Source organism: Vulpes lagopus, chromosome 8 (genome assembly GCF_018345385.1).
Source record: "Vulpes lagopus strain Blue_001 chromosome 8, ASM1834538v1, whole genome shotgun sequence".
Taxonomy (NCBI): Eukaryota; Metazoa; Chordata; class Mammalia; order Carnivora; family Canidae; genus Vulpes; species Vulpes lagopus.
In genome coordinates, this window is record NC_054831.1 from 23884033 (window position 1) to 23908983 (window position 24951).

Here is a 24951-nt window from a genome sequence, read left to right on the forward strand (position 1 = left end):
AGAAGACTCAGATAAACAAAATCAGAAGCAGAAAAAAAAAGAAATTAAAACTAGCATTACAGAAATATCCAGGATCTTGACTATGATAAATGATTATATACCAATAAATTAGAAGAAATGGATAATTTCCTAAAATCGTACAACCTACCAAGATTGAATCAGGAAGAAATAGAAAGTCTGAGCAGACCAATGATGAGTAAGGAGACTGAATCAGTAATTAAAATCCTCTCCAAACAGAAAATCCCAGGATCAAATGGTTTCATTAGTGAATTCTAGCAAATATTTAAAGAAGAATTAATGTCGATCTTTCCCAAGCTCTTCCAAAAAATCAAATAGGAGTAAACATCTCCAAGCTAAATTCTGAGGCCACCATTACCCTGATATGAAAGCCAGATAAGGACACTATAAGAAAAGAAAACTGTGCTTTCTCTTCTGCCTGCTTCCCATACCACTTCCTCAACTCACATATGGATGAGTTTTCCCCTCTCTCTGCCATGGCCACAGATATGCACATGCTTTCATGTTCTGCTCTGAAAGTGCTGGAAGCCTGGGGCCAGAAGTGTGCATGCAGTACTTGTGGTTGCTGCCCTGGAGGTGGAGGTTTGGACGTCATGGGTTGTCCCCATGGTGCCACTGCAGCGGCCCCCATTGCAGCTTACTTTCAATTGCTTCTTAAAGATGGAAAACTCATGGTGCAAACTGTTATTTCCAGTGCTGGGGTTGGAGGCCTTGCAGAATGGGTGCTGATGGAGTTATAAGAGGGAGACTGAGGCTTGCTACAGCACTGGATTAGCTGGAAACCTCATGGGACACCTACATTTACAACACTAAGGAAATCCCTGTGCTGATTGTGGGGCATCATTTCCTGTATGGAAAAGTCATCCATCTGGAGGAACCTTTTGTTGTCCTTGTCAAACACACTTCCTGGGCAGCAGGACTGTGATGAGCTCGGCTGCAAGACTGGACCTTAGGTACCTGGTGACAGCACGCATCAAAACAAGATCCTTTTCTTTTCTTTTTTAAGATTTTATTTATGTATTTGAAAGAGAGAGAGAGAGCGGGTGGAAGAAAGAATCTGAAGCAGACTCTGCACTGAGCACAGAGCTGATGTGGGTCTCAATCCCATGACCTCAAGATCATGACCTGAGCCAAAACCAAGAGTTGGAAGGTTAACTGACTGAGTCACCCAGGTACCTCCAAAAGATCCTTTTCAAAACTCACCCCAAGCCCATTATCACCTTTCCCCAAGAAATTATGAAAGAGCCCTGGATTTTCTCTAGAGAGCAGCCAACTCCATGGACTCATGCTTAGTTGCCACCTTGAGATCAGCTAGATGGTTCCCTGTTCTGAACACAGGCCACCACTGGGCATGAACTCTGACTCCTTCCTTATGGCAACTAGCTCTCTTGGTGGAAATCTGGCCTCATTTCCAAGAAACCCATTGCCTTTTCCAACTTCATCAGGCTCATTGACTACAAATCCAGCACCTTTCCCAGCTGGTGCTTGTGACCCAGGCAAGGCTTCTTTTCTAAGAGCCCAGGTACAATTTCTTTCCCAAGGCCTGGTGACCTCTTGGGCCCAGGCTCAACCACTTCAAGGACCTCTCTAAATCCTATAGCAGGGTCTCTTCCAGGCCCAGAGCCTCTGTCCAATCCAAGGTTAAGGGCCTCGCAGGGCCAGGTTCTATGTCCAACCCAAGGGTAGGTGGTCTCCAGAGAATAGATCCTGCCCCCAGAAGTGGTGGCCCCATGGACCCTGGATCAGGCCCAACCTGAGGGCAGGTGTCCTATTACCCTTTGGGAGTAGTTGTCATAAGCCCCTTGGCCTGGGACCAGGATCAAGTCCCAATCTGAGATCAGGCTTCATTGATACAAACCTTGCCCTGAGTTCAGGTATGTTTCCAGGCCTGGGACTTGGATCCAACCCAAGAGCAAGTAGCCTGAGCCCAGGCATTGGGCCTAACCCAAGGGCAGCTGGCCCCAGGCCCTAATCTGGATACCTGGCCTCTTGAACACAGGATCTGGTCTTAACTAAGAATGGCTGGACCTCAAGGCCTAGATCTTGCCTCCATTATAGGAGCAGCAGATCTTTTAGGAGCAAATTCAGCTATTTCCTTAAAGGCTTTTGGAAAGCCCATCCTCCATGACAACAGTCCCTGGCACCATAGGCCCAAACTCATGACCCAGCTCTCAAGGAATTGGCCTTACAGGGCCAAATCCATCTCCCATATCCAGGGTCATGGACCAGAAACCATAATTCAGTTCATTTTTCAAGGCTAGCTGGGCCCAAGGGGGTAAATACTAATCCCTTCCCAAGGAGGACAGGTTCAGGGGGCTGAATTTAGCTGCCTTCTCTCAGTCTTCTGGCACATTGGCTTCAAATACAGTTATTTTCCAGAGATCTGCTGACCTCCAGGGCTCAAATCCAGCAGTTTTCCCAAGAATTCCTGGGACTCGAGGTCCCAACTTAGCTAACTTCCCAAGGACCAGTGGCTTGCAGGGCCCAAGTTCTGCTGCTTTCCCAAGGTCTACTGGCCCATTAGGCTCTGGTCATGATTTCCCCAGGTCAACTTCTGAGCCCCTGAGCTCTTCTCCAGCAGGCCCTGTAGGTATGAACCTAGCTCTTTCAGCGAGGCTGACTGGCACCCTGGGTCTAAACCCAGTTTCCTTTCCGAGGATGAATGGCCCTGTAGAAAAGACTTTGGTCTCATTTCCTAGTGTTGGGAGCCTCCCCAGCATAGATGCTTTCCCCAGATCAGGGGGTCCAATGGCTGCCATGTACCCAAATGGAATGTTACCCCCTTAAACACCATTTTCTCTCTAGGACCACTTTGCTTTCCAAGCACCGTGGTTCTGAGCAGGGGCTGTGTTTTAGGAAAAGGGGTAGATGTGGAGCTACAGTCTGAAGTATGCAACTGGGGCTCAAATTCAAATGAAGCATCTTTTTCCTTTGCTTCTTTCTTGACTGAAGGTGAAATGTTATTTGTGAGAGATGAACTACAGCAGATGAGAATGATTCTGACCTTTAGAGAAAGGATCTCTAGTCCTCCAGAAGCCTGCTGTGCCTTTGTCCCAGTTTTCTACCTCTTGTTTCTTACTACTTTCTTGAATTGTTCTTGTGGACTTTCCCCTCAAGGATTCATTGACCTGCAGGTCTCTAATTCATATGTAGTCCCCTGCTCACCACTGGAGAATCAGCTCACTGCTTTCTGAAACGTTGCATTGGTGAATAGACCATGCTTCAGCAGTTGTGACCTGGGTAGCTTTAGACCTGCTCATCCTCTACTGCTATACTTTCCCTTGAGTGCTTGAATAGGGAGGTGGGCAACCACTTCAAAGACCCACCAAATACAATTTCTGCTTGACTGATGGGGCCTGCAGCTTCCTTTTCCTGGGACTTAGAGGGGGCCAGAATCAAGGCTTCACTGCTCATCTAACTCCCTCTCCACCAGTACTCCCAAAAAGGAACCTCAAAATTTAAACTGATGTGAATGGGAATTTGGGAATTGGGGTAGGGGGTCGGAGGAGGATGGGGAGAAATCACTGTGCCTTGTTCAGTCTGACATGAAAGGATGATTGGTATTTTTACTGCATTGTATCTTTTCTTACTTTTTCTTTAGTAAATGGGATCGGGTGGGGAAGAAAATTGTAACCAATACCCTTGAACATAAGTGCAAAAATTCTTAACAAAATACTAGGAAACAGAATTCAAGAACTCATGAAAAGGATTATGTGCCATGACCAAGTGGTATTTATGCCTAGGATGCAAAGATGATTGAACACATGTAAATCAATCAATGTGATACATAGCATTAATAGAATTAAAGATGAAAATTATATAATTATCTCAATGGATGCAGAGAAGGCATTTGACCAAATACAACATCCTTTCATGATTAAAAACCCTTATCAGATTGAGTATAGGAGGAATATACCTCAACATAAAATAAACCCACATATAACATTATGCTCAAGGAGAAAAATTAGAAGTTTACCTACAAGATTAGGAAAAAGACAAGGGTGCTTACTGTCACTACATTTATTCAACATAATACTGGAAGTCCTAGCTACATCAATAAAGTAAGACAAAGAAATAAAAGGCATCCAAATTGGGAAGAAAGAAGTAAATTTTTCATTATTTGCAGATTTGATCTTATATGTTGAAAATCCCAAGACTCAACTAAAAAATCATTGGATCTAATCAATGAAATTAGTAAAGTTGCAAGATATAAAATCAGTACACAGAAAACAGTTGCATTTCTATATACTCATAATGAAACATCTCAAAAAGAAATTTAAAAATTATCCTATTCATAATAGCATCAATAACAATAAAATACCTAGAAATAAATTTAACCAAGACAATGAAAGACCCATACAGTGAAAACTGCAAGACTTTATTGAAAGAAATCAAAGACACAAACAAATGGAAGGACATCTCATATTCATGGATTGTAAGAGTTAGTATTGTTAAAATGTCCATCTATATAGACTCAGTGTAATCCTTACCAAAATCCCATGCAATTTTTCACAGAAATTTTTTTAAAAATCCTAAAATTTTTATGGAACCACAAAGGACCCCAAATAGCTGGAGCAGTATGAGAAAGAAGAACAAAACTGAGGCATCACACTTCCTGATTTCAAACAATACTACAGTTAGAGTAAATAAAAACAGTATGGTCCTGGAATAAAAATAGACACATAGACCAACAGAACAGAATAGACAGGGCAGCCCAGGTTGGCTCAGTGGTTTAGCGTCATCTTCAGCCCAGGGCCTGATCTGGAGACCTGGGATCGAGTCCCATGACAGGCTCCCTGCATGGAGCTTGCTTCTCCCTCTGCCTGTGTCTCTGCTTCTCTCTCTCTCTCTCTCTCTCTCTCTGTGTGTGTGTGTGTGTGTGTGTGTGTGTGTGTGTGTCTCATGGATAAATAAAAAAAATCTTTTAAAAAACAGAATAGACAGCCCACAATTTAAAAAATTCATATATACACTCAGTTAATATTTGATAAAGAATCAAGAACACCCAATGACCAAAGGATCATTTCTTCAACAAGTGGTGTTGGGAAAACTGAATTACCACATTCTGAAAAATGAAGTTGGGTCCCTGTATTACGCTACAAAAATTAATTCAAAATGGATCAAAGACTAAACAAGACCTGATACTACAAAACTATAAAAGAAAGCATAGGTAAGAAATTTCCTTGGCATTGATGTTTACAATTATTTTTTTTTGTTTATGGCATCAAAAGCACCATAATAGAACAACACAAGAAAAAGTCAATAAACAGGATTATATCAGACTTAAAATCTCCTGCACTGCAAAAGACACAATTAGCAAAATAAAATGGCAACCTATGGGATAGGAGAGAAAATATTTGCAAATCATGTATCAGAAAAAGGATTGATATCCAAAATTTATAAAGAATTCATGCACCTTAACAACAACAAAATTCTATCGAAAACAGGTAGAGGAACTAAATAGACATTTTCTTAAAGACATCCTAATGCCAACAGGTATGTGAAAAAGTGCTTAATATCACTAATTATCAGGGAAATGAAAGTCAAAACCACAATGAAATGTCATCTCACACTTGTAAGAAGGGCTGTCAGTCATCAAAAAGACAAGAAATAAATGTTGGTGAGTATGTGGAGAAAAGGAAAACTTTATGCACTGTTAGTGGGATGATAGACTGGTTCAGCCACTGTGGAGAAAAATATAGAAGTTTCTCAAAAAAATTAAAAATAAAACTACCATAAGATCCAGCACTCACATTTCTGGGTACATATCCAAAAGAAATGAAAACAGGTTATTGAAGAGATATATGTACTTCCATGCGTACTGAAGCATTATTCAAAATAGCCAAGATAAGCAAACAACTTTATTGTCTGTCAATGGATGAATGGATAAGGATGTGGATATAGACACACACATATATATCGTGTGTCCTCTCTCTTTCTGCGTCTCTCATGAATAAATAAATAAAATCTTTTTAAAAAGTACATATTTTAATTATTAGTTTTTAAAAAGATTTTATTTATGAGACACACACACACACAGAGGCAGAGACACAGGCAGAGGGAGAAGCAGGCTCCATGCAGGGAGCCTGATGTGACTCGATCCCTGAACTCCAGGATCACACCCTGGGCTGAAGGCAGGCACTAAACAACTGAGCCCACATATTTGAATTAAAATGACAAATAAAGTTTCTATCTCAAAAAGAAAAAAAAAGAGCAAATATAAGAAAAGTAGGAAAAATAATAAAAGCAGAAATTACTTAAATCTAAAACAAATATAAAATAAATCAATAGAGTCAAAAATTGGTTCTTTGAAATGGATTCATAAAATATTTCACCGCTGGTAAAATCAACAATGATTGAAAGAGAGAAGAAATTGCCAATAAGAGTAATTAAAAGAACAGGGCTATAAGTCCTTCAGATATCAAAATGTAAGATTTTATGAACATTATTGCAATAAATTTAACAAGTTGAAAGAATGAACAAATAACTATAAATAAAAATCAAATCTAACAGAAGAAAAAAATAGAAAACCCAAATTGTCTAATATCTATTAAAGAAATTGATTCTGAGAAATTACAAAACAGCTCCTATATTCAGATTGTTTCATTGATGAAATTTTCCTCCAAATACCTGAGGAGGAAATAACAATCTTGCCCAAACTCTTTTGGAAAATAGAAAAAGAGGTAAAACTTCTTCAATCTTTTTATGAAGTCAGCATAGATATAAGGATATTATAAGAATGAAAAAGAATGAAAAATACCATATATGGTATTACATGGAAAGAAAAAATACATCTTATTTAAGTGGATCTTATTCTAGATATGAAAGGATGTTTCAAAAATAAAATATAATCATATTAATAATATCAACTCATAACACTAACAGAAAAAGTGAGAAAAATCATAATTATCTTACTAGGTACAAAAAAAACTGTGTTTGGCAAAACTCAATACCTTTTTTTATGATAAAAAATTTTCTTCAAATTAGAAATAAAAGGAAATTCCTTATTCTATTGAATAATACAAGTCCCAAAAGACTTCTTAGGAGGAGTGCCTGATGGCTTAGTTGGTTGATCATTTGGCTCTTGAATTTGACTCAGGTCGTGATCTCAGGGTCCTGAGATGGAGACCCACATCAGATTCCCCACTCAGAGGGGATTCTGCTTGTCTCCCTTTCCCTCTATCCCACCCCCACTCATGCTTGCTCTCACTCTCTAAAATAAATAAATTTTTTTTTTTAAAAAAAGACTCCATTGCAAACTTCCTCAATGGTTAATACTGAAAACCTTTGTCATATCATCAGGAATAAGACAAGTTCTTTCTTTAAAATTTTATCTATTTTTATTCATTTGTTTAAGTAGACTCTACACCCAACATGAGACTCAAACTCACAACCCTGAGACCAAGAGTCAGATGCTCTACCAACTGAGCCAGCCATGTGCCCCCAGGAATAAGACAAATTCTATGTATCTTTATCATTACTTCTCTCCAACATTGTATTGGAGGCCTAGTCAGGGCAATTAGGAAAGAAAATGAAACATGGGGCAGCCCAGGTGGCTCAGTGGTTTAGCACCGCCTTCAGCCCAGGGCCTGATCCTGGACACCTGGGATCGAGTCCCATGTTTGCCTCCCTGCATGGAGCCTTGTTCTCCCTCTGCCTGTGTCTCTGCCTCTTTCTCCCTCTGTGTCTCTCATGAATAAATAAATAAAATCTTAAAAAAAAAAAAAGAAAATGAAACATGTGGCATGAGGCTGGAAAAGAATAACTAAAAGTGCTTTTTTCCATGAATAACATGATTATGTAACTAGAGAATATGAAAGGATCTAAATACATGTGTTTAGGATTAGTAAGTGAATTTAGCAAGGGCTCAGTCTCACGACCCTGAGATCATGACCTGAGCCAAAACCAAGAGCCAGATGCCTAACTGGCTAAACCACCCAAGCACCCCAAGAAACCTTAGTTTCAAGGAAGGTTTGGGTATAAAAACAATGCACGAGTTAACAAAAAGTGGATAGAATAATCTCAGGCCCTAATAAATATTATCAAGAAGGTAAAATAGGATATGCTAGGGAGAGACTAGGGGTTATGGGGGAAAGGTTGGCTCATGATGTCTGATGCAGAGAGACTAGTTAAAAGGTGAAAGGTGTTGGGGATTTTGATTAGTGTGTAGCAGTGCGAATGGTAAGATGTAGTTGGATTCTGCATATAATTTGACTCCAGTGTTGTTAAGACTTGCCAATAGAGCACATATGGGGAGAGAGAAAAGAGAGTGATCAATGATAGATTTTAGAAATTTTTTATCTGGGCAGCTGTATGGATGTAATGCCATCCCTGCATTGTGGAGGGCTTGTGTTGAGGGGAAAGATTTGGGATGGAGAGGATAAATCAATAGTTGAATTTTGTCACTTTGATTTGAAATGCCTCTTAAACATCCTAGTAGAAATGTTGGTTAGGGAAGTTGGATATATGGATCTGGAGCTCAGAGAAGAAGCTCAGGAAAGATAATTAAATTTAATAGACATACACATAGGATGGTATTTGAAGAAGTCACACTGGATGAGATCATCTGGGGAGAAACAGGACCGGGGATTGAGCCCTGATGGTGTGCTTCAACATTTAGATATTTGGGTAAAGATGACAAATCAGGAAAGAAATTGAGGGAGAATAATTCCTGAGGTAGGTGCACAAGTGCTTTCACAGTAAACATTCAATTTCTCTGGGCAAGTGTATTCTCCCAATGAAAACAAAGCAAAGAAACATGCCCTGGACTGCACTGTGACTCAGGTGTAAAATTCCAACTGCCTGACTTCACTCTATGCCCACAGCGTACAGTCTCTTTAAATGAAGGTGTTGTTGGTATCAGGAAAGCATCATTATTACTTTATCTTCATATGAAAAGTCTTTACGAAGTTAAATTACTGGCCCAAGGTCACATGGCTTGCAAGTAACACACTCAGTGCCAGAATATGAGCACTGATTAACTGCAAAGGAGCATGATCAAACTTTCTGGGATGATGGAAATGAAAACTGGATTTTGGTGATGGCTTAATTAAGAATTGTGTAATTATAAACTCACTAAAGTAAAAAAATCATTGAACTATATTTACAATGGCTGGATATTAAAGAACACAAATCATACCTTAATAAAGTGGTTAAAAAATTTTAAGCCAAAATTCTGACTATATTATACCCTCATTCCATCTGCACAAGATTCCCTGCTAGCTAGGCCAGAGCAGGTAATTTTCCATGCTCAAACCACACTGGCTTCTGCACCCTTGATTTCCATCTCTCCATTCATGCTTTTCTCACTCACATTTCTGAAAGTATTCCTACAACTAAAAGTTAGAAGCCAATGGTGATAATCTTCAGGGAATAAAAGTTTCTGAGATTGCATCGATGGAGGAAGACAACTGGATTAATAAAACTGACATGAGACCTGCCTGGCTCAAACCACCTGCTCTGATGGCATCCCATGTTCTGGGTAGATGGTAATTTGGGGAAAATCTGTACTCTGAAATAATCTAATCACAGGGAGGCCTAGAATCCACCAGGAGGGAAGCTTTTATATTCCCCATGGTAGATCTTAGGAACTTCTGTGGCTCTTTTTCCTCTCATAATACTGGTGCATGCATCTATGATCTCACTTGCTGCCTAAAAGTCCCAAATATTTGGGTTCCCTGGGAAGTCACAATCATGGCAATCAAATTTTATAGGACAGGGAACAAGTTTAATGTAATTTTAATGAAAGTGAGCCATTAAATGTATATAACAATATTATTTGTTATTTCTTCATAAGAATTTTGGCTTAGGGCAGCCCCAGTGGCTCAGCGGTTGAGCGCTGCTTTTAGCCGGGGGCATGATCCTGGAGACCCAGGATCGAGTCCCACATCAGGCTCCCTGCATGGAGCCTGGTTCTCCCTCTGCCTGTGTCTTTGCCTCTCTCTCTCTCTCTCTCTGTGCCTCTCATGAATAAATAAAATCTTAAAAAAAAAAGAATTTTGGCTTAAAAATTTTTAACCACTTTATTAAGGTATGATTTGTGTTCTTTAATATCCAGCCATTGTAAATATAGTTCAATGATTTTTTTACTTTAGTGAGTTTATAATTACACAATTCTTAATTAAGCCATCACCAAAATCCAGTTTTCATTTCCATCATCCCAAAAAGTTTGATCATGCTCCTTTGCAGTTAATCAGTGCTCCCACCTCAGCCTCTTATCTGTTTTTGTCTCAATTTGCCTTTTCTGAATATTTCATGTAAATTGACTTATACAATAGGCAGTGTTATGTGTTAAGCTTCTTTCTCTTGGCATAAAGATTTTGATGTTCATCTATGTTACAGAATGTATCAGAGGTTCATTCCATTATGTTGCTACATAGTATTCCATTGTATGGATATACCACATTTTGTTTACCCATTTATTAATTGATGAAAATCTGGGTTATTTCCAGTTTGGGACTATAATGAATAATGGTGCGGAGAATATTTATGTACATGTCTTTGTGTGAACAAAGGTTTTCATTTTTCCTGGATAGATTCCTAGGAGTAGAATTGCTGATTTGTATGATAAGTTTTTTAACATTTTAAGAAACACCAAACTATTTTACATTGGCTATACCATTTTATGTTATCACAACAAGGTAGGAGAGTTTTAGTTTCTCCACTTCCTTGCCAGTATTGTTACTGTCTTTTTAAAAAAAATTATAGCCATTCTCTTAGGTGTGTAGTGGTATTTCATTATGGTTTTAATTCTTATTAACTGATGATGTTGAGCATATTTTCATAGGCTTATTAAACATTCATTTATCTTCTCTAATGAAATGTCTATTCAAATAATTTGGCAGGGGGCACCTGGATGGCTCAGTGGTTGAGCATCTGCCTACTTTAAGTAGTGTCACACCTACTTTTGAGATAGGTTCTAACTCCCTTATATTGGATGCTAGTTCAAAGCTACATTCAAATAACGTTTTGTTTCTCAGTGTAAAGTATATAGCATTTCCATTGTGCCTCCACACCTACTTTCTTAAAATTTAAATTCAATTTGTCAACATATAGTATAACACCCAGTGCTCATCCCATCAAGTGCCCTCTTTAGTGCCCATCATCAAGTTACTCCATCCTCCACCCACCTCCTCTTCTGCAACCCTTTGTTTTGTTTCCAAGAGTTGGGAGTCTCCCATGGTTTGTCTCTCTCTCTAATTTTCCCCACTGGGTTCCCCTTCTTTCCCTTATATTCCCTTTCACTATTTCTTATATTCCACATATGAGTGGAAACCATATGATGATTGTCCTTCTCCAGTTGACTTATTTCACTTAGCATATTATCCTCCAATTCCATCTATGTTGAAGCAAATGGTGGGTATTCATCTTTCTGATGGCTGAGTAATATTCCATTGTATATATACCACATCTTCTTTATCCATCTGTCAAAGGACATAGTGGCTCCTTCCACAGTTTGGCTATTGTGGACATTGCTGCTACAAACATTGGGGTGCAGGTGTCCCAGAATTTCACTACATCAGTATTTTGGGGGTAAATACCCAGTGGTGCAATTGCTGGGTTATAGGGTAGCTCTATTTTTAACTTCTTGAGGAACCTCCATACTGTTTTCCAGAGTGGCTGTACCAGTTTTTGTTCCCACCACCAATGCAAGAGAGTTACGCTTTCTCCTCGTCCTCTCCAAAATTTGTTGTTTCTTACAACAGCCCACAGGCCACAGGAACTCGGCCTGCAGTGTGGGCTGAATCCCGCCCCCAGCCCTGCTTCTCAGGGAAGCAGGTCCACCCTCGGCCTTGACAGCAGCCCCCGCCCCCTGGGAGGCTCTGGCAGGAGCCCCGGCTGCGCCCTGCGGGATCCCTGGCCCCCAACACTGGGACAGGGAGTGTTGGTGGGGAAAGCCACTGGGTGGGGAAATGTGGTCTCAGAGCGTGAGGACAGGGCCCTGCCCCTCCTCCCCTCCTCGCTGCTCCCCTCCTCCGGCCCCCAGGCCCCCCTTCGAACCTCCACTCTGGCGACACCAAGTTCTGCCTCAAGCGTCTGAACCGTGGTGGCCTCTGCCCGGTTGTGCACCCTGATGTGTGCAGGGCTCAGGACGTCCCCACGTCCCCGCAGCACAGCCTTGTCCAAATTTTGCGTGGGATATAGATTAGAGGCACAAAAAAACTTGCACGTGTCTATATTAGAGAAAAAGAAATGCTGATGATCAGGTAAAAATCTCCTTTAAGAAGCCAAAGAAGAGGGCAGCCCGGGTGGCAGTGGTTTAGCACCCCCTTCGGCCCAGAACATGATCCTGGAGACCTGGGATCGAGCCTTGGACTCCCTGCTTGGAGCCTGCTTCTCCCTCTCTCTCTGCCTGTGCCTCTGCCCCCCCGCCTCTTTCTCTCTCTGTGTCTCTCATGAATAAATAAAATCTTAAAAAAAAAAGAAGCCAAAGAAAAATAGCAAATAGAACAGAAGACAGTAGAAGCAACTACATTACAAATATAAAAGCGGAACTTCATGAAAAGAAAGCAGATGCATGCTGGGGAAAATCATAAAGCTAAATGTTAGTGGTTTGAAAAACTAACATAAATGTGATTTAAAAGAAAAAAAAAAAAAACCTAGGGCGCAAAAACGTAAGCACTGGAGACATGATGATGGAGACCAGTAAGTGCTGGAACAGGCCGTCAGCATCACCAGCCAAGTGCACAGTGTGCAGCAGCTAGCCCCATGTGCCTTGTGTTCCTTGTTAGGGATTCCCCTGGCCTTTCCTCACAGCCGGCGAGGGAGCCACATTCCCAGATTTCCCTTCCACAGCCGCTCCAGCTTTAAACCTGCTGTGTCAGGGACTTGCCTGTCCACCGTTGATGCTTCCAAAAACCAGATATGTGTGCCCACTTTTCCAGAACAGTGATGACCTCCCTGCCTTACGTAGCTTACTTCCCAACTGAAATTCCATCAGACAGATTTGCCTGGTGGAGCTAGGACTCCGGCTGCAGTTCTGTATTCTTTTTTTTTTTTTAATAATAAAATTATTTTTTATTGGTGTTCAATTTGCCAACATACAGAATAACACCCAGTGCTCATCCCATCAAGTGCCCCCCTCAGTGCCTGTCACACATTCACACCCACCACCCTCCCTCCTCCCCTTCCACCACCCCTAGTTCGTTTCCCAGAGTTAGGAGTCTTTATGTTCTGTCTCCCTTTCTGATATTTCCTACCCATTTCTTCTCCCTTCCCTTCTATTCCCTTTCACTATTATTTATATTCCCCAAATGAATGAGAACATATAATTTTTGTCCTCCAATTGACTTACTTCACTCAGCATAATACCCTCCAGTTCCATCCACATTGAAGCAAATGGTGGGTATTTGTCATTTCTAATGGCTGAGTAATATTCCATTGAATACATAAAGAAGGTGTGGTTTATGTATACAGTTCTGTATTCTTTAGAGTTCTCCTTTATCCTTGTATTAGGGAAGCACCTTTTCCCAGGTAATAATTCAACTATTAAATAGGTCCTGTTTTTGCAGGAGTAGTTCAATATTTGCAAATGAAACAGGTAAATGGCTAACAGACATGTGAAAAAAATGCTCAAGGTCCCTCATCATCAGGGAAATGCAACTCAAAAACACAATGACAAACCACCGTCAGATGGCTGAAATGGACAACTCTGGAAACCACAGATGCTGGTGAGGATGCAGAGAAAGGGGAACCCTCATGCACTGTTGATTCGTGGGAATGCAAGCTCCTGCAGCCACTCTGGAAGTTCCTCAAGAAGTTAGAACTAGAGCTACCATACAACCCAGCAATGGCACAACTAAGTATTTACTCAAAGGACACAAAGCTACAGATTCAAAGTGGTCCTTGCACCCCTGTGTTTACAGCAGCAATGTCCACAAGAGACAAACTATGGAATGAACCCAGATGTCTGTTGACTGATGAATAGATGAAAAAGAGGTGGTATTTCTATACAGTAGAATACTACAGAGCTGGCAAAGAGAATGAAATCTTGTCCCTTGCCACAATGTGGATGGAACTAGACAGTGGCAGGCTAAGCGAAATACGTCAGAGATATAGACAAATATCATACGATTTCACTCACATGTGGAATTTAAGAAACAAAACCAATGTACATAAGGGAAGGGAAGGAAAAATCAAATAGAATAAAAACAGAGAGGGAGGTAAAGCATCAAAGACTCATCTATAGGAAAAAAACTGATGGTTGTTGGAGGGGAAGGAGGCGGGGGGATGGGGTGTTTGGGTGATGGGCGTTACAGAGAGCACTTGATGTAACCAACACTGGTTATTATTGCCATTGAGAATCACTGTATGCTACCCCCAAATTAGTAATAAACATTGAATTTTTAAAAAGTAAAAAAAAAGTTCCTTTCTCTGATTTTTGAATCACCAAATTTTGTCCTACACCAAATTTTTACAGGTATTTCTTTTAGTTTTCTGAATAACTCTTATGTTTTAATACTTAACCCCAAATTTCAGGAATTTATATAGTTAGAATTGAAATCAGTGGGGAAACATGCATATATTTTTGAAAATGATGCAAACCATCATTTTGGCAGGGAAAGAGATTCCTATCTCGCTCTAGTTATAAAAGTGGATTCCAAAAGAATATACTGAAGTAAGAAAATATTTAGTTAATTAATTAATTTGAGAGGGGGGAGAGAGAATGAGTGGTGGGGAGAAGCAGGGGGAGAAAGTGGGGGAGAGAAAGACAGACAGACTCCCCACTGAGCAGACAGCTGGATGTGGGGCTCCATCCCAGGACCCTGGGATCATGATCTGAGCTGAAAGCTGACACTTAACCAAGGGAGCCACCCAGTCTCCCCAGGAAAATATTTTTATCAAGAAAATACAAAGTCTACAGATCTAGCCCTTTGGATAAATAGAAGGCAGAGATAAATAGATAAATACCTATCCCTGGTGAGTCTGCTAGTGTTAAAGTGAAATAAATATGATAAAATATCCTTCATCACATCAATACCATATTATATACTATTGCTCCATCTTGGATTGTCATCAATAGCATACAATTACAGAACTTTTTTACTCTTCATGAAAGTTTCACGAAGTTTTTGGCTATATTTGATTTTCTTTACTGGGAGTCAGGTATAACTCAAAGGAAGATTTGTATTTGAATAAAAAGGGCCCATTGTTGAAGTAAATAAGAGTATAATCCAGAGATTTATAGACACCGACCATTGCCAATATAAATACTAATTTATATTACATGTAGGCATCAGAGAAGACAATAAAAAGATAACTGTAATGGAGATACAGAGAAAATACAAAAACAAATAATGGGGGATTCAGGTCTCTTTTTCCCAACACAAAATCAGGTGCTCCATCTACTATATGTAAGTAGCTGTAAAATCTCATTATAAACCAAACATCCACAGGGCTCCCTCTGGTCCTCGTGCATCACTGGATATGGTACTCCCTGAAGCACTTGGCGTGGACACCCTTCTGGCATTTTTCACAGTGCGTGTTGGCCTGCGAGTGGCAGAGGGCACACCGGATCCTCTTGTCCTGGTGGACAATCCAGTGCCCAATCATGTCAAAGTGGCTCTCAGTTTCTAGCCACCTGCTTTGCCTCCCTTGCGAGGACACGTTAGCATTGCTGTCTAGGTACACAGAGGCCACATATCTCCGGAAGGCCAGGAGGTCCACCTGGGCATCACGGCTGCAGATCCTGTGCAGCTGCCAGGCATTATCCAGGGCGGCATCGATGACATAGCCAACGCAGCTTGAATACCACTTCATGCCCCAGATCTTCACCTTGTACTTGGCAATGTTCTGGTCCATCCGACTGACACCACCCCCTTCTCCTGGTACAGCTTCACCAGAGAGGACTGGTGGACCTCAGAGTTAGGAGGTCCTGGGTCCACATTTTGGCTGTTTCCGAAGGAAACAATGCCCACAGCATTGGAGCAGATGTTGACCACACTGCCATCATGCCAGCGGCACACAATAATCTCCTCGCTCTCATCGACTTTATAATCAAATGAACCTCTCTTCGTTTTCTTAAGTTCTTTGGGATCTTCGAGGGGACATCGCCCAGTCCTATACTCATGAACAGTTCCTGTGGCCTTCACCCCCTTTTTCTTCAAAATGGACATGAGTTTGACACTTGTAAAAATCTTGTTGAAAAATATGTGGTAAGGCCGACAGCCACGCTCCTGAAGCGCATCCACAAACTTCACCTCCACACTGCCTCCTGGGTCCAGACCCCTGTCTGATTTGGTGAACAGCGTGCCCTGTGAGGGCTCAAACCACACCAGGTAGCCCCTGCTGGTTGTCCTACACCAGATCTTGTAGCCCAGATGCATGGGCCTCCCTGCAGGTAGCTGCTCGAATCCCTGGTGCCCAAAGTACTCACAAATGGACTCACCAAAGCTGTAGAACTCTTCCAAGGGTGTGTGCTTCTGGAAATTATAATTCATCCGGATGATGAGAGGCCTGACTTTGGCAAACCTATCACTTTCATCCAGCTCATTGTTATCTGCAAAATGCAGATAGGAGATCACTTCGAACCTGTTCCTTCTGATTTCATCAGCCACAAGGTGATGATGGGAATCAGGAGAGGTTTCCCAAAACATCCTTATCCTTGGATATGATATATACCCACTTAAAATCAAAATGCCCAGAACACACTTTAATTCCTGGGCTGTGAGCCCCAGGTTGACATTTTTCTGCCAAGCATAACGATTGGTTTCATTAACAATGAAATTAATTATTCCTTCATCAAAAAACAACTCAAAGAGGCTGACAGGACTCAGTTCCTGGCTCTTGAGATCCTCTATGTGAGGATCAGATGCAGTCCAGCTGCAGAAGTCAGCTCATCTGACTCTCTCTTGGTCCAAATATGCCAAGGCTCCACCACTGCCCTCTGTCTCTTCAGGGCCAACTACAGCCGCAGCTCCTCCTCCTCCTCCTCCTCCTCCTCCTCCTCCTCCTCCTCCTCCTTCTCCTCCTCCTTCTCCTCTGCACCAGAGTCCTCAGGCACCAGGGAGGCATGCAGGATGCTGCCGGGTAGGTGGAAGCCTCGCTGGCCACCTTTGTCCCCTGAGTCCTCATCAGTGAAGTCACCTGAGGCACTGTCAGGTGGTGCAACGAAGATCTCCTCCTCCTCCTCCAGGGCATTCAGAACCTCGAGCAGCTTCACAGACTTTGCCTTTGAACTGGCACCACTACCAACAGTGAAGCTGCTGCAATGACAGGTACCAAGGTGGGGAGAGGCCACAAAGAGACAGTGTTTCAGCAGGAAACTCTGTTCAAGCATTGCCTGGAGAAGAGGGCTCCCACCACAGAGCACCTGAGCCCCACCATCAGACCCAGCACCATCAGGCTCCGGGCCGCCTGAGTGAGTTTCAGGCCAGCACACATTACACTTTCAAGTGCAGGAGTATTTTCGTGGGAGGCACTCCAGGGACACATTCCATTCTTCTTTCCTTCTTAAAGTGTTTTGAAGAAAAGATCGCCTCTATTGATAAGTCCAGGTGGCACTGTCATCCCCAGGGAGGAACCACCACCAGGGAGCCTGAGCTGCTGAAGTGACACCAGTGATGTCCTCTGACTCAGTGGCCCCAGCAGCCCTACTTTCATCCCTGTCTTACCTGGGTCTTCCTTTATGAATTGAGCAATTATAAGTTTCGTCTTTCCCAAATTTCCAAACTTTCCCTATTTGAAGCCTCACCACCCCAATTCAGGACCTGAACAGATTCAGACAGGTTTTTAGATGGTCCCCTCAGTATTAGACATCTTACTATGTAGCAGCCACAATTCAGAAGCCAGATAGACTCAAAACATGGAAACCCCTGCCTTCCTAACTCTTCCTGCGCACATGGGAACTAACTGGATGTCAAGAGATACTTGTGTTTAATGAGCACCGACTGTGATGAGGTGCTTCTCAGGGCCTGGCGGTGGACGTGCTCCACTCCTGACCTGCCCTGGAGGAGAAGGAGGACAGTTCAACAGACAAGGAGCTTGCGGGACAGCACCAGATTCAGAGAATACAGCAAAACACTAGGACTGGGGCTGCTATTTCCAATAGATGATGGGTAAAGGCTCACCACACGGGTGACCTGAGAAAGAGTGGGCTTACAGAGAGCTGGAGACGGGGTGCCCCTGGCACAGGAAGAGAGCTGCAGGTACGAGTCCCTGAACCCAAAGGGACAGGCTATCTGCAAGCAAGGAGGTTTCAGATACAGTAACAGGGGAGCAAGGAGCCCAGGACACCTGGACCAGGGCCCCATGGCTCTAGAGGCCCCATCAGGACATTCAGGTGTGTTCAGCTGTCACAGGAAGCCCTCTGTAGTGGGACAGAGGAGGGCCACCAGGGTGTGAGAAAGGACGGGGCAGGGAAGGTGGGCACTACTGATGTCCTGTGCCACTTAAAAGAATTTCAAACCGAAGGGAGGAAACAGACTTTACACAGAGACAATGTCTCTGCAGACCCGTTCTTGGACTCTCGAGTTCAGACTCACTTCGTGACGCTGACTTCATTAGCCTTTGTGCTAGAAGCTAGGGCCTGGGAGGTCTGACCTCAGGGAACTAAGGTACTTCTCATCCTCTGTGTGGGCCAGGAAGGGAGCCTAGTTTTCAAGGATACAAAACCCGAAGCCCTTCCCATAGACCTCAGACCAAGCACTTCTCTGGGGTCAGTAGCCATCTTCACAAGTGTCCCTGCCTCTCCTGGTTTGCAGCAGCAGATCCAGGCCAGAACAGCCAGGGCTTTCACCAGTCTCACTACCTCACTCCAAATACCTCCTGCGCATGGCTGTTCAGGCCGCTGGACAAGGGGAGGAGGAGTTAAGAGGAAGGAGTAGGAGGGCGACCCTAGGCTTGCCTCATCCCATAACCACAGCTAGAGAAATATCAAATCACTCTGAACACCCAAGAAACTGATCTGAGGATGGAGAGCAAAGCGCACAATTTGAAGAAAAGAGGCTACAGCATGGAAGATAGGTGTGGAGACAGGATCTGGGAGAGGCGAAGGAGGGGGGGCCCTGGTCAGGGAGAGAGGAGAGAGAGGAGAGTGCGTGTGGGAGAGGATGTGCACGGGGCACCGCACAAGAAAAACATTTCCCCAAAGCCATCGAGGGGAGAAAGTGAAAGGGGATGATTATAGAAAGTTCTTGGAAGCAGTGGAGTTCAGAGTCTGGAGTCCCAGAACTCCACGCTGTCCCCATGGGTGGAGCCTGGCCAGCTCTGAAGTGCTCCTGGGGGAGGGGGCAAAGGTCCAGCAGCAGACAGGGTGTCTGAGGATCCCCTGGGGCCCACTGGAGTGCCTCTGGGAGAGGTGGCACTGCCGCTCAGGGACAAAACAGGCAGCAGACAGCACTGAACTACCCCACGCATTACCATAGGAGCAGAGGCAGCTGCTGAGTACAGCTAACCTGGACACTGGCTTTTTCGCTGTGCTTCACCATAAACTCCAAGCCCCGGTGTGTTCGCATGACTGTCCTTTAGGGACATAGTGGCACCGGCCACAATGGGCCAGACCCTCCCCCAGAGGATTAGTGTGGCTCCATGCCACACCGGGTCCCTAAAATTTGGAGTTTTGAAACCCAACCAGCATGCATGAGATAAAACAGGAGCACTGAGCCACTGGGGGTCAGACAGCTCAAACACAGACAAGGGGAAGGCAGGAATCTGAGGGAAGCCTGGGGCCAATGAGTGGACATGGTTCCCTCTTCTATGATGGCTTCCTGAATAGCTGTGGGTGTGAACACAGAGTGCGTGATGCCATTTTTATCCACTCCTAGTCAACACTGAGGACTTCAGGCAGCAGTATAGAGAACAAAGTGGGAGCTTGAGAAACTTACACCAATCCCTATCCCCCTTATGCTCTACAGGTGCTTTCTTATGAGGGCAAGTGTACCTGAGAGCTGGAATGGCAGCTGGGCCTCTTTCCCCCAGACAACCAGCACCCATTCCCCACCCAAGTCTACAGACCATGGAGTGATACAACACCAGCTCTAGTGGATACTGGATCTAGCCTTTCTACCAAGATGACCGCAGCACACCTAGGTAAAACTCAACACACACTGGACAAGGGCTTCACTGCAGGCAGGTGGAAACACTGCACAGGTGACCTGAGAGGAAGAGCTGCCAAAACACAGCAGCAGACTACACAGCGTACTCCAGACACTTCCCGAAGCCCAGGCCCTGCCTGGTCAGCATACAACCTCTTCTTAACACAGTCATCACCCCCATGACAAGGAAACATAAAGGCTTTCCTTACACCTAGAAGACAGAGACTTAGGCAAAATGCCAAGAGGGAAGACTTTATCCCAAAAGAAAGAACAAAAAAGGTCATAGCCATGGATCTATTTTAATCAGATTTAAGTAATATGCCTGACCCAGAATTTAAAACAACATCTAAGGATACTCTCTGGGCTTAAGAAAAGCATAAGAGACACCAGAGAGTCCCTTACCACAGAGATAAAAGATCTAAACACTCTTCATCTGAAATAAAAAATCCTGTAATCGAGAAGCAAAATCCACCAGATACAATGAGCACAAGGATAGAAGAAGCAGAAGAATGAATAAGTGATTTAAAAAATTAAATTATGGGAGATAATGAAGCTGAAAAGTCAAAGGAAAAAAAAAGATCATGAATATAGACTTAAAGAACTGGGTGACCTCATAAAGCATAATAACAGGCAGAGCATAGGAGTCCCAGGGAAATGGGACAGACAGCTTACTCTAGGAAGTTATACTGAAGACCTCCCTAATCTGCTGAAGGAAAGTGACATCCAAATCCAGGGGACACAGAGAACTCTGGCCAGAATCAACAAAAGCAGGCCAACACCAAGACATATTAGAGTAAAATTTGCAAAATATAGAGATGAAGAAAACATCCTGAGAGCAGCAATGGAAAAGAAATCCCTAAATTAAATTACTGGGTCACAAATCAGGTCTTAACCAATACCAAAAGATTGGGATCGTCCCCTGCATAATTATAGTGGAAGAGAAATAAGGTTAGTAGCAGATCTCTCCACAGAAACCTAACAGATCAGAAGGGAGAAGCATGATGCACTCAACGTGCTGAATGGGAATAATATGCAGCCAAAAATACTTTTCCATCAAGTCTTTCAGAATAGAAGGGGGAGAAAAAGAGTTTCCCAGACAGACTAAAACAATAGGAGTTCATGACCACTACATTACCCCTCCAATAAATATTAAAGGGAACTTTTCAAGAGGGAAAGAAAGATCACAAGCCACAAAGACTACAAAGGAGGAGAGAAAATCTACAGGAACAGCAACTTCACAAGTATCACAATGACACTAAATTCATATCCATCAACACTCACTCTGAAGGGAAACAGACTAACTGTTCCCACCAACAGACATAGGATATCAGAATGGATAAAAAATAAGACCCGTCTCTATGCTGCCTATAAGAAACTCACTTTAGACTTAAAGACACTTGTAGATTCAAAGTGAGGGGATGGAGAACCATGTACCATGCAAATGGACATCAAGAGAAAGTCAGCAGCCACACTACATCAGACAAACTAGATTTTAAACTAAAGACTGTAAGAAGAGATGAAGAAGGGCACTATAATATAATAAAAGGATCTATCTAATAAAAGGATCTATCCAACAAGAACATCTAACAGTTGTACATATTTATGCCCCCCAAACTGGAGCACCCAAACCTAAAAATCAATTAATAACAAACTTAAAGTCACTGAAATAATACAATATTAGGAGGCTTTAACACCCCACTTAGAACAACAGGCAGATCATCTACCTGAAAATCAACAAGGAAAAAATGGTTTAAATAACAAAAAGGATCGGATGGTCTTAACAGATATATTCAGAACATTTTGTCTGAAAGCACCAGAATACACATTCTTCTTGAACGCACTTGGAACATTCTCCAGAATAGGTCACACTGGGTTGCATATCGGGCCACAACAAATACAAAAAGACTGAGATCATATCATGCATAATGTCTCACCACAATGCTATGAAACCTAAAGTCAATCACAAGGAAAATTTTGGAAAACCCACAAATTCATGGGGTTAAAGAATACCATACTAAAGAATAAATGGATTAATCAGAAAATTAAAAAGGAAATAAAAAAATACATGGAAGCAAATGAAAATGAAAACTGGACAGTCTCCAACTTTTGCTGACCTTGGAGGAAAAGCTCTATTTGTCTATAAGTGGTCCTAACAGGAAAATATACTGCAATACAGGCCTACCTTAAGATGAAAGAATAGGTGCAAATACACAACCTAGCCTTACCCCTAAGGGAGCTAGGAAAGGAACAGTAATTAATGCCTAATGGCAAAAGAAGGAGAGAAATAATCATGATTGAGCAGAAATAAATGATACAGAAACAAAAAAAGCAGTAGATCAGATAAGTGAAACTAGGAGCTGGTTCTCTGAAAGAATTAATAAAATGGATAAACCCCTGGCCAGACTTACTAAAAGGAAAAGAGAAAGGACCCAAATAAATAAAGTCACAAATGCAAGAGAAGACATCACAACTGATACCCCAGAAGTACAATTATGAGAATATTATGAAACCTAATATGCCAACTAATTGGGCAATCTGGAGGAAAGGGATAAATTCCTAGAAACATATAAACTACCAAGAGTGAATCAGGAAAAAACAAAAAATGTGAACAGACCCATTACCAGCAAATAAATTATATCAGTAATTAAAAATCTCCCCCAAAAAAAAAATCAGAGAGGGTGACAAAGCAGAGAGACTCCTAACTCTGGGAAACAAACAAGGGGTAGTAGAAGGGGAGACGGGCGGGGTGTGCGGTGACTGGGTGATGGGCACGGAGGAGGGTACTTGACAGGTTGAGCACTGGGTGTTATACTCTATGTTGACAAATCGAACTCCAATAAAAAAATATATACAAAAAAATACAAAAAAATCTCCCAAATAAAAGTCAGGGTCATATGGTTTCTCGGGGGAACTTTTACCAAACATTTAAGGGAAAGCTAATACCTATTCTTTTCAAATTGTTCCAAAAAGTAGAAATGGAAAAAACCCACCAAATTAATTTTTTATGAAGCCAGCATTACCTTGACTCCAAAACCAGACAAAGACCCCAACCATGTCAAAATCCCTGATGAACGTGCATGCAAAAATTCCGAACAAGATACTAAGAAATCAAATCCACTACTAGACTAAAAGAATCATTCAGCACAATCAAGTGAGATTTATTCCTGGGCTACAAGGGGGGTTCGACATCCACAAGTCAATCAATATCATATACCACATTAATGAAAGAAAAGTAAGAACCACATGATCCTCTCCATAGATGCAGAGAAAACATCTGACAAAGCACAAGTCTGGATAGAGGGAACATAGCTCAACATCATAAAGGCCATGGATGAAAGACCCACAGCTAATATCGTCCTCAATGGGGGCAAATAGAGCTTTTCCTCCAAGGTCAGCAACAAAACAGGGATGTCCGCTCTCACCATTCTTATTTAAAATAATACCAGAGGGTATTATGCTGAGTGAAATAAGTCAATCGGAGAAGGACAAACATTATATGGTCTCATTCATTTGGGGAATATAAATAATAGTGAAAGGGAATAGAGGGGAAGGGAGAAGAAATGGGTAGGAAATATCAGAAAGGGAGACAGAACATGGAAGACTCCTAACTCTGGGAAATGAACTAGGGGTGATGGAAGGGGAGGAGGGCAGGGGGTGGGGGTGACTGGGTGGCGGGCACTGAGGGGGGCACTTGACGGGATGAGCACTGGGTGTTATTCTGTATGTTGGCAAATTGAACACGAATAAAAAATAAATTTATTGTTAAAAAAATAAAAATAAAATAAAATACCAGAAGTCCATTCAAACCAGCAAATAAGTCAAACTTACATTATTTGCAGACAACATGATACTCTATTTAGAAAACCCAACAGAATCCAGCAAAAATTGCTAGAACTGATATGCGAATTGAGGAAAGTTGCAGGATAAAAAATCAAGGTAGAAATCTCTTATATTTCTATACACCAATTATGAAGCAGCAGAAAAAGAAATCAAGGAATTGATCTCATTTAAATGCACCAAAACAATTGGATACCAAGGAATAAACCTAGCCAAAGACGAAAAGTATCTGTCCTCTGAAAACTACAGAATATTTGTGAAAGAAATTGAGGAAGACACAAAGAAATGGAAAAACATTCTATGCTCATGGATTGGGAAAATATTGTGAAAACGTCTATTCTACCCAGAGGGATCTAGATATTCATGGAATCCCTATCAAAATACCAAAAGTATTTTTCACAGAGCTGGAACACACAACACTAAAATTTATATGGAACTACAACAGACCCTAAAAAGTCAGAGGAATGTTGAAAAAGGAAAGCAAAGTTGGGGCATCACAATGCTGACTTCAAGCTGCATTACAAAGCTGTGGTCATCAAGACAGTGTGGTACTGGCACAAAAAGAGACACATAGATCAGTGGAACAGAATAAAGAACCCAGAAATGGACCCTCAACTCTATGGTCAACTAATCTTTAGCAAAGTAGGAAAGAATAGTCACTGGAAAAAACACAGTCTGGGGGATCCCTGGGTAGCTCAGCGGTTTAGCACCTGCCTTCAGCCTAGGTCGTGATCCTGGAGTCCCGGGATCGAGTCCCACGTCGGGCTCCCGGCATGGAGCCTGCCTCTCCCTCCTCCTGTGTCTCTGCCTCTCTCTCTCTCTATGTCTATCATAAATAAATAAATCTTTAAAAAAATAATAAAATAAAATAAAAACTTGAAAAAAATAAAGAAAGAAGACTCATGGAATGGTAAAGCTTGCAGGGACCATGGTAGTCCAGTAGCAAGCACCTTGTGCATTAAAAGATGAGGAAGGGGCGCCTGGATGGCACAGTAAGTTATGTGACCAAAAGTTGGTTTCAGTTTGGATCCTGACCGCAGGGTCATGAGGTCGAGTCCCACAT

General features: G+C 42.2%; 1 protein-coding gene and 1 pseudogene across 1 annotated transcript; one reads left to right on the forward strand and one right to left on the reverse strand.

Moving 5' to 3' along the window:
• The first annotated feature begins 1091 nt into the window (after positions 1 to 1091).
• LOC121498017 lies at positions 1092 to 2805 on the forward strand (annotated as a pseudogene).
• Positions 2806 to 15435: 12630 nt separating this feature from the next.
• Positions 15436 to 19472, reverse strand: LOC121497664 (piggyBac transposable element-derived protein 2-like). The gene is given in 8 exon segments (XM_041767422.1): positions 15436 to 15836; positions 15839 to 16853; positions 16856 to 16954; positions 17003 to 17222; positions 17887 to 17963; positions 18087 to 18197; positions 18626 to 18805; positions 19413 to 19472. Coding segments are annotated over 8 exon segments (2163 nt in total).
• Positions 19473 to 24951: the final 5479 nt, after the last annotated feature.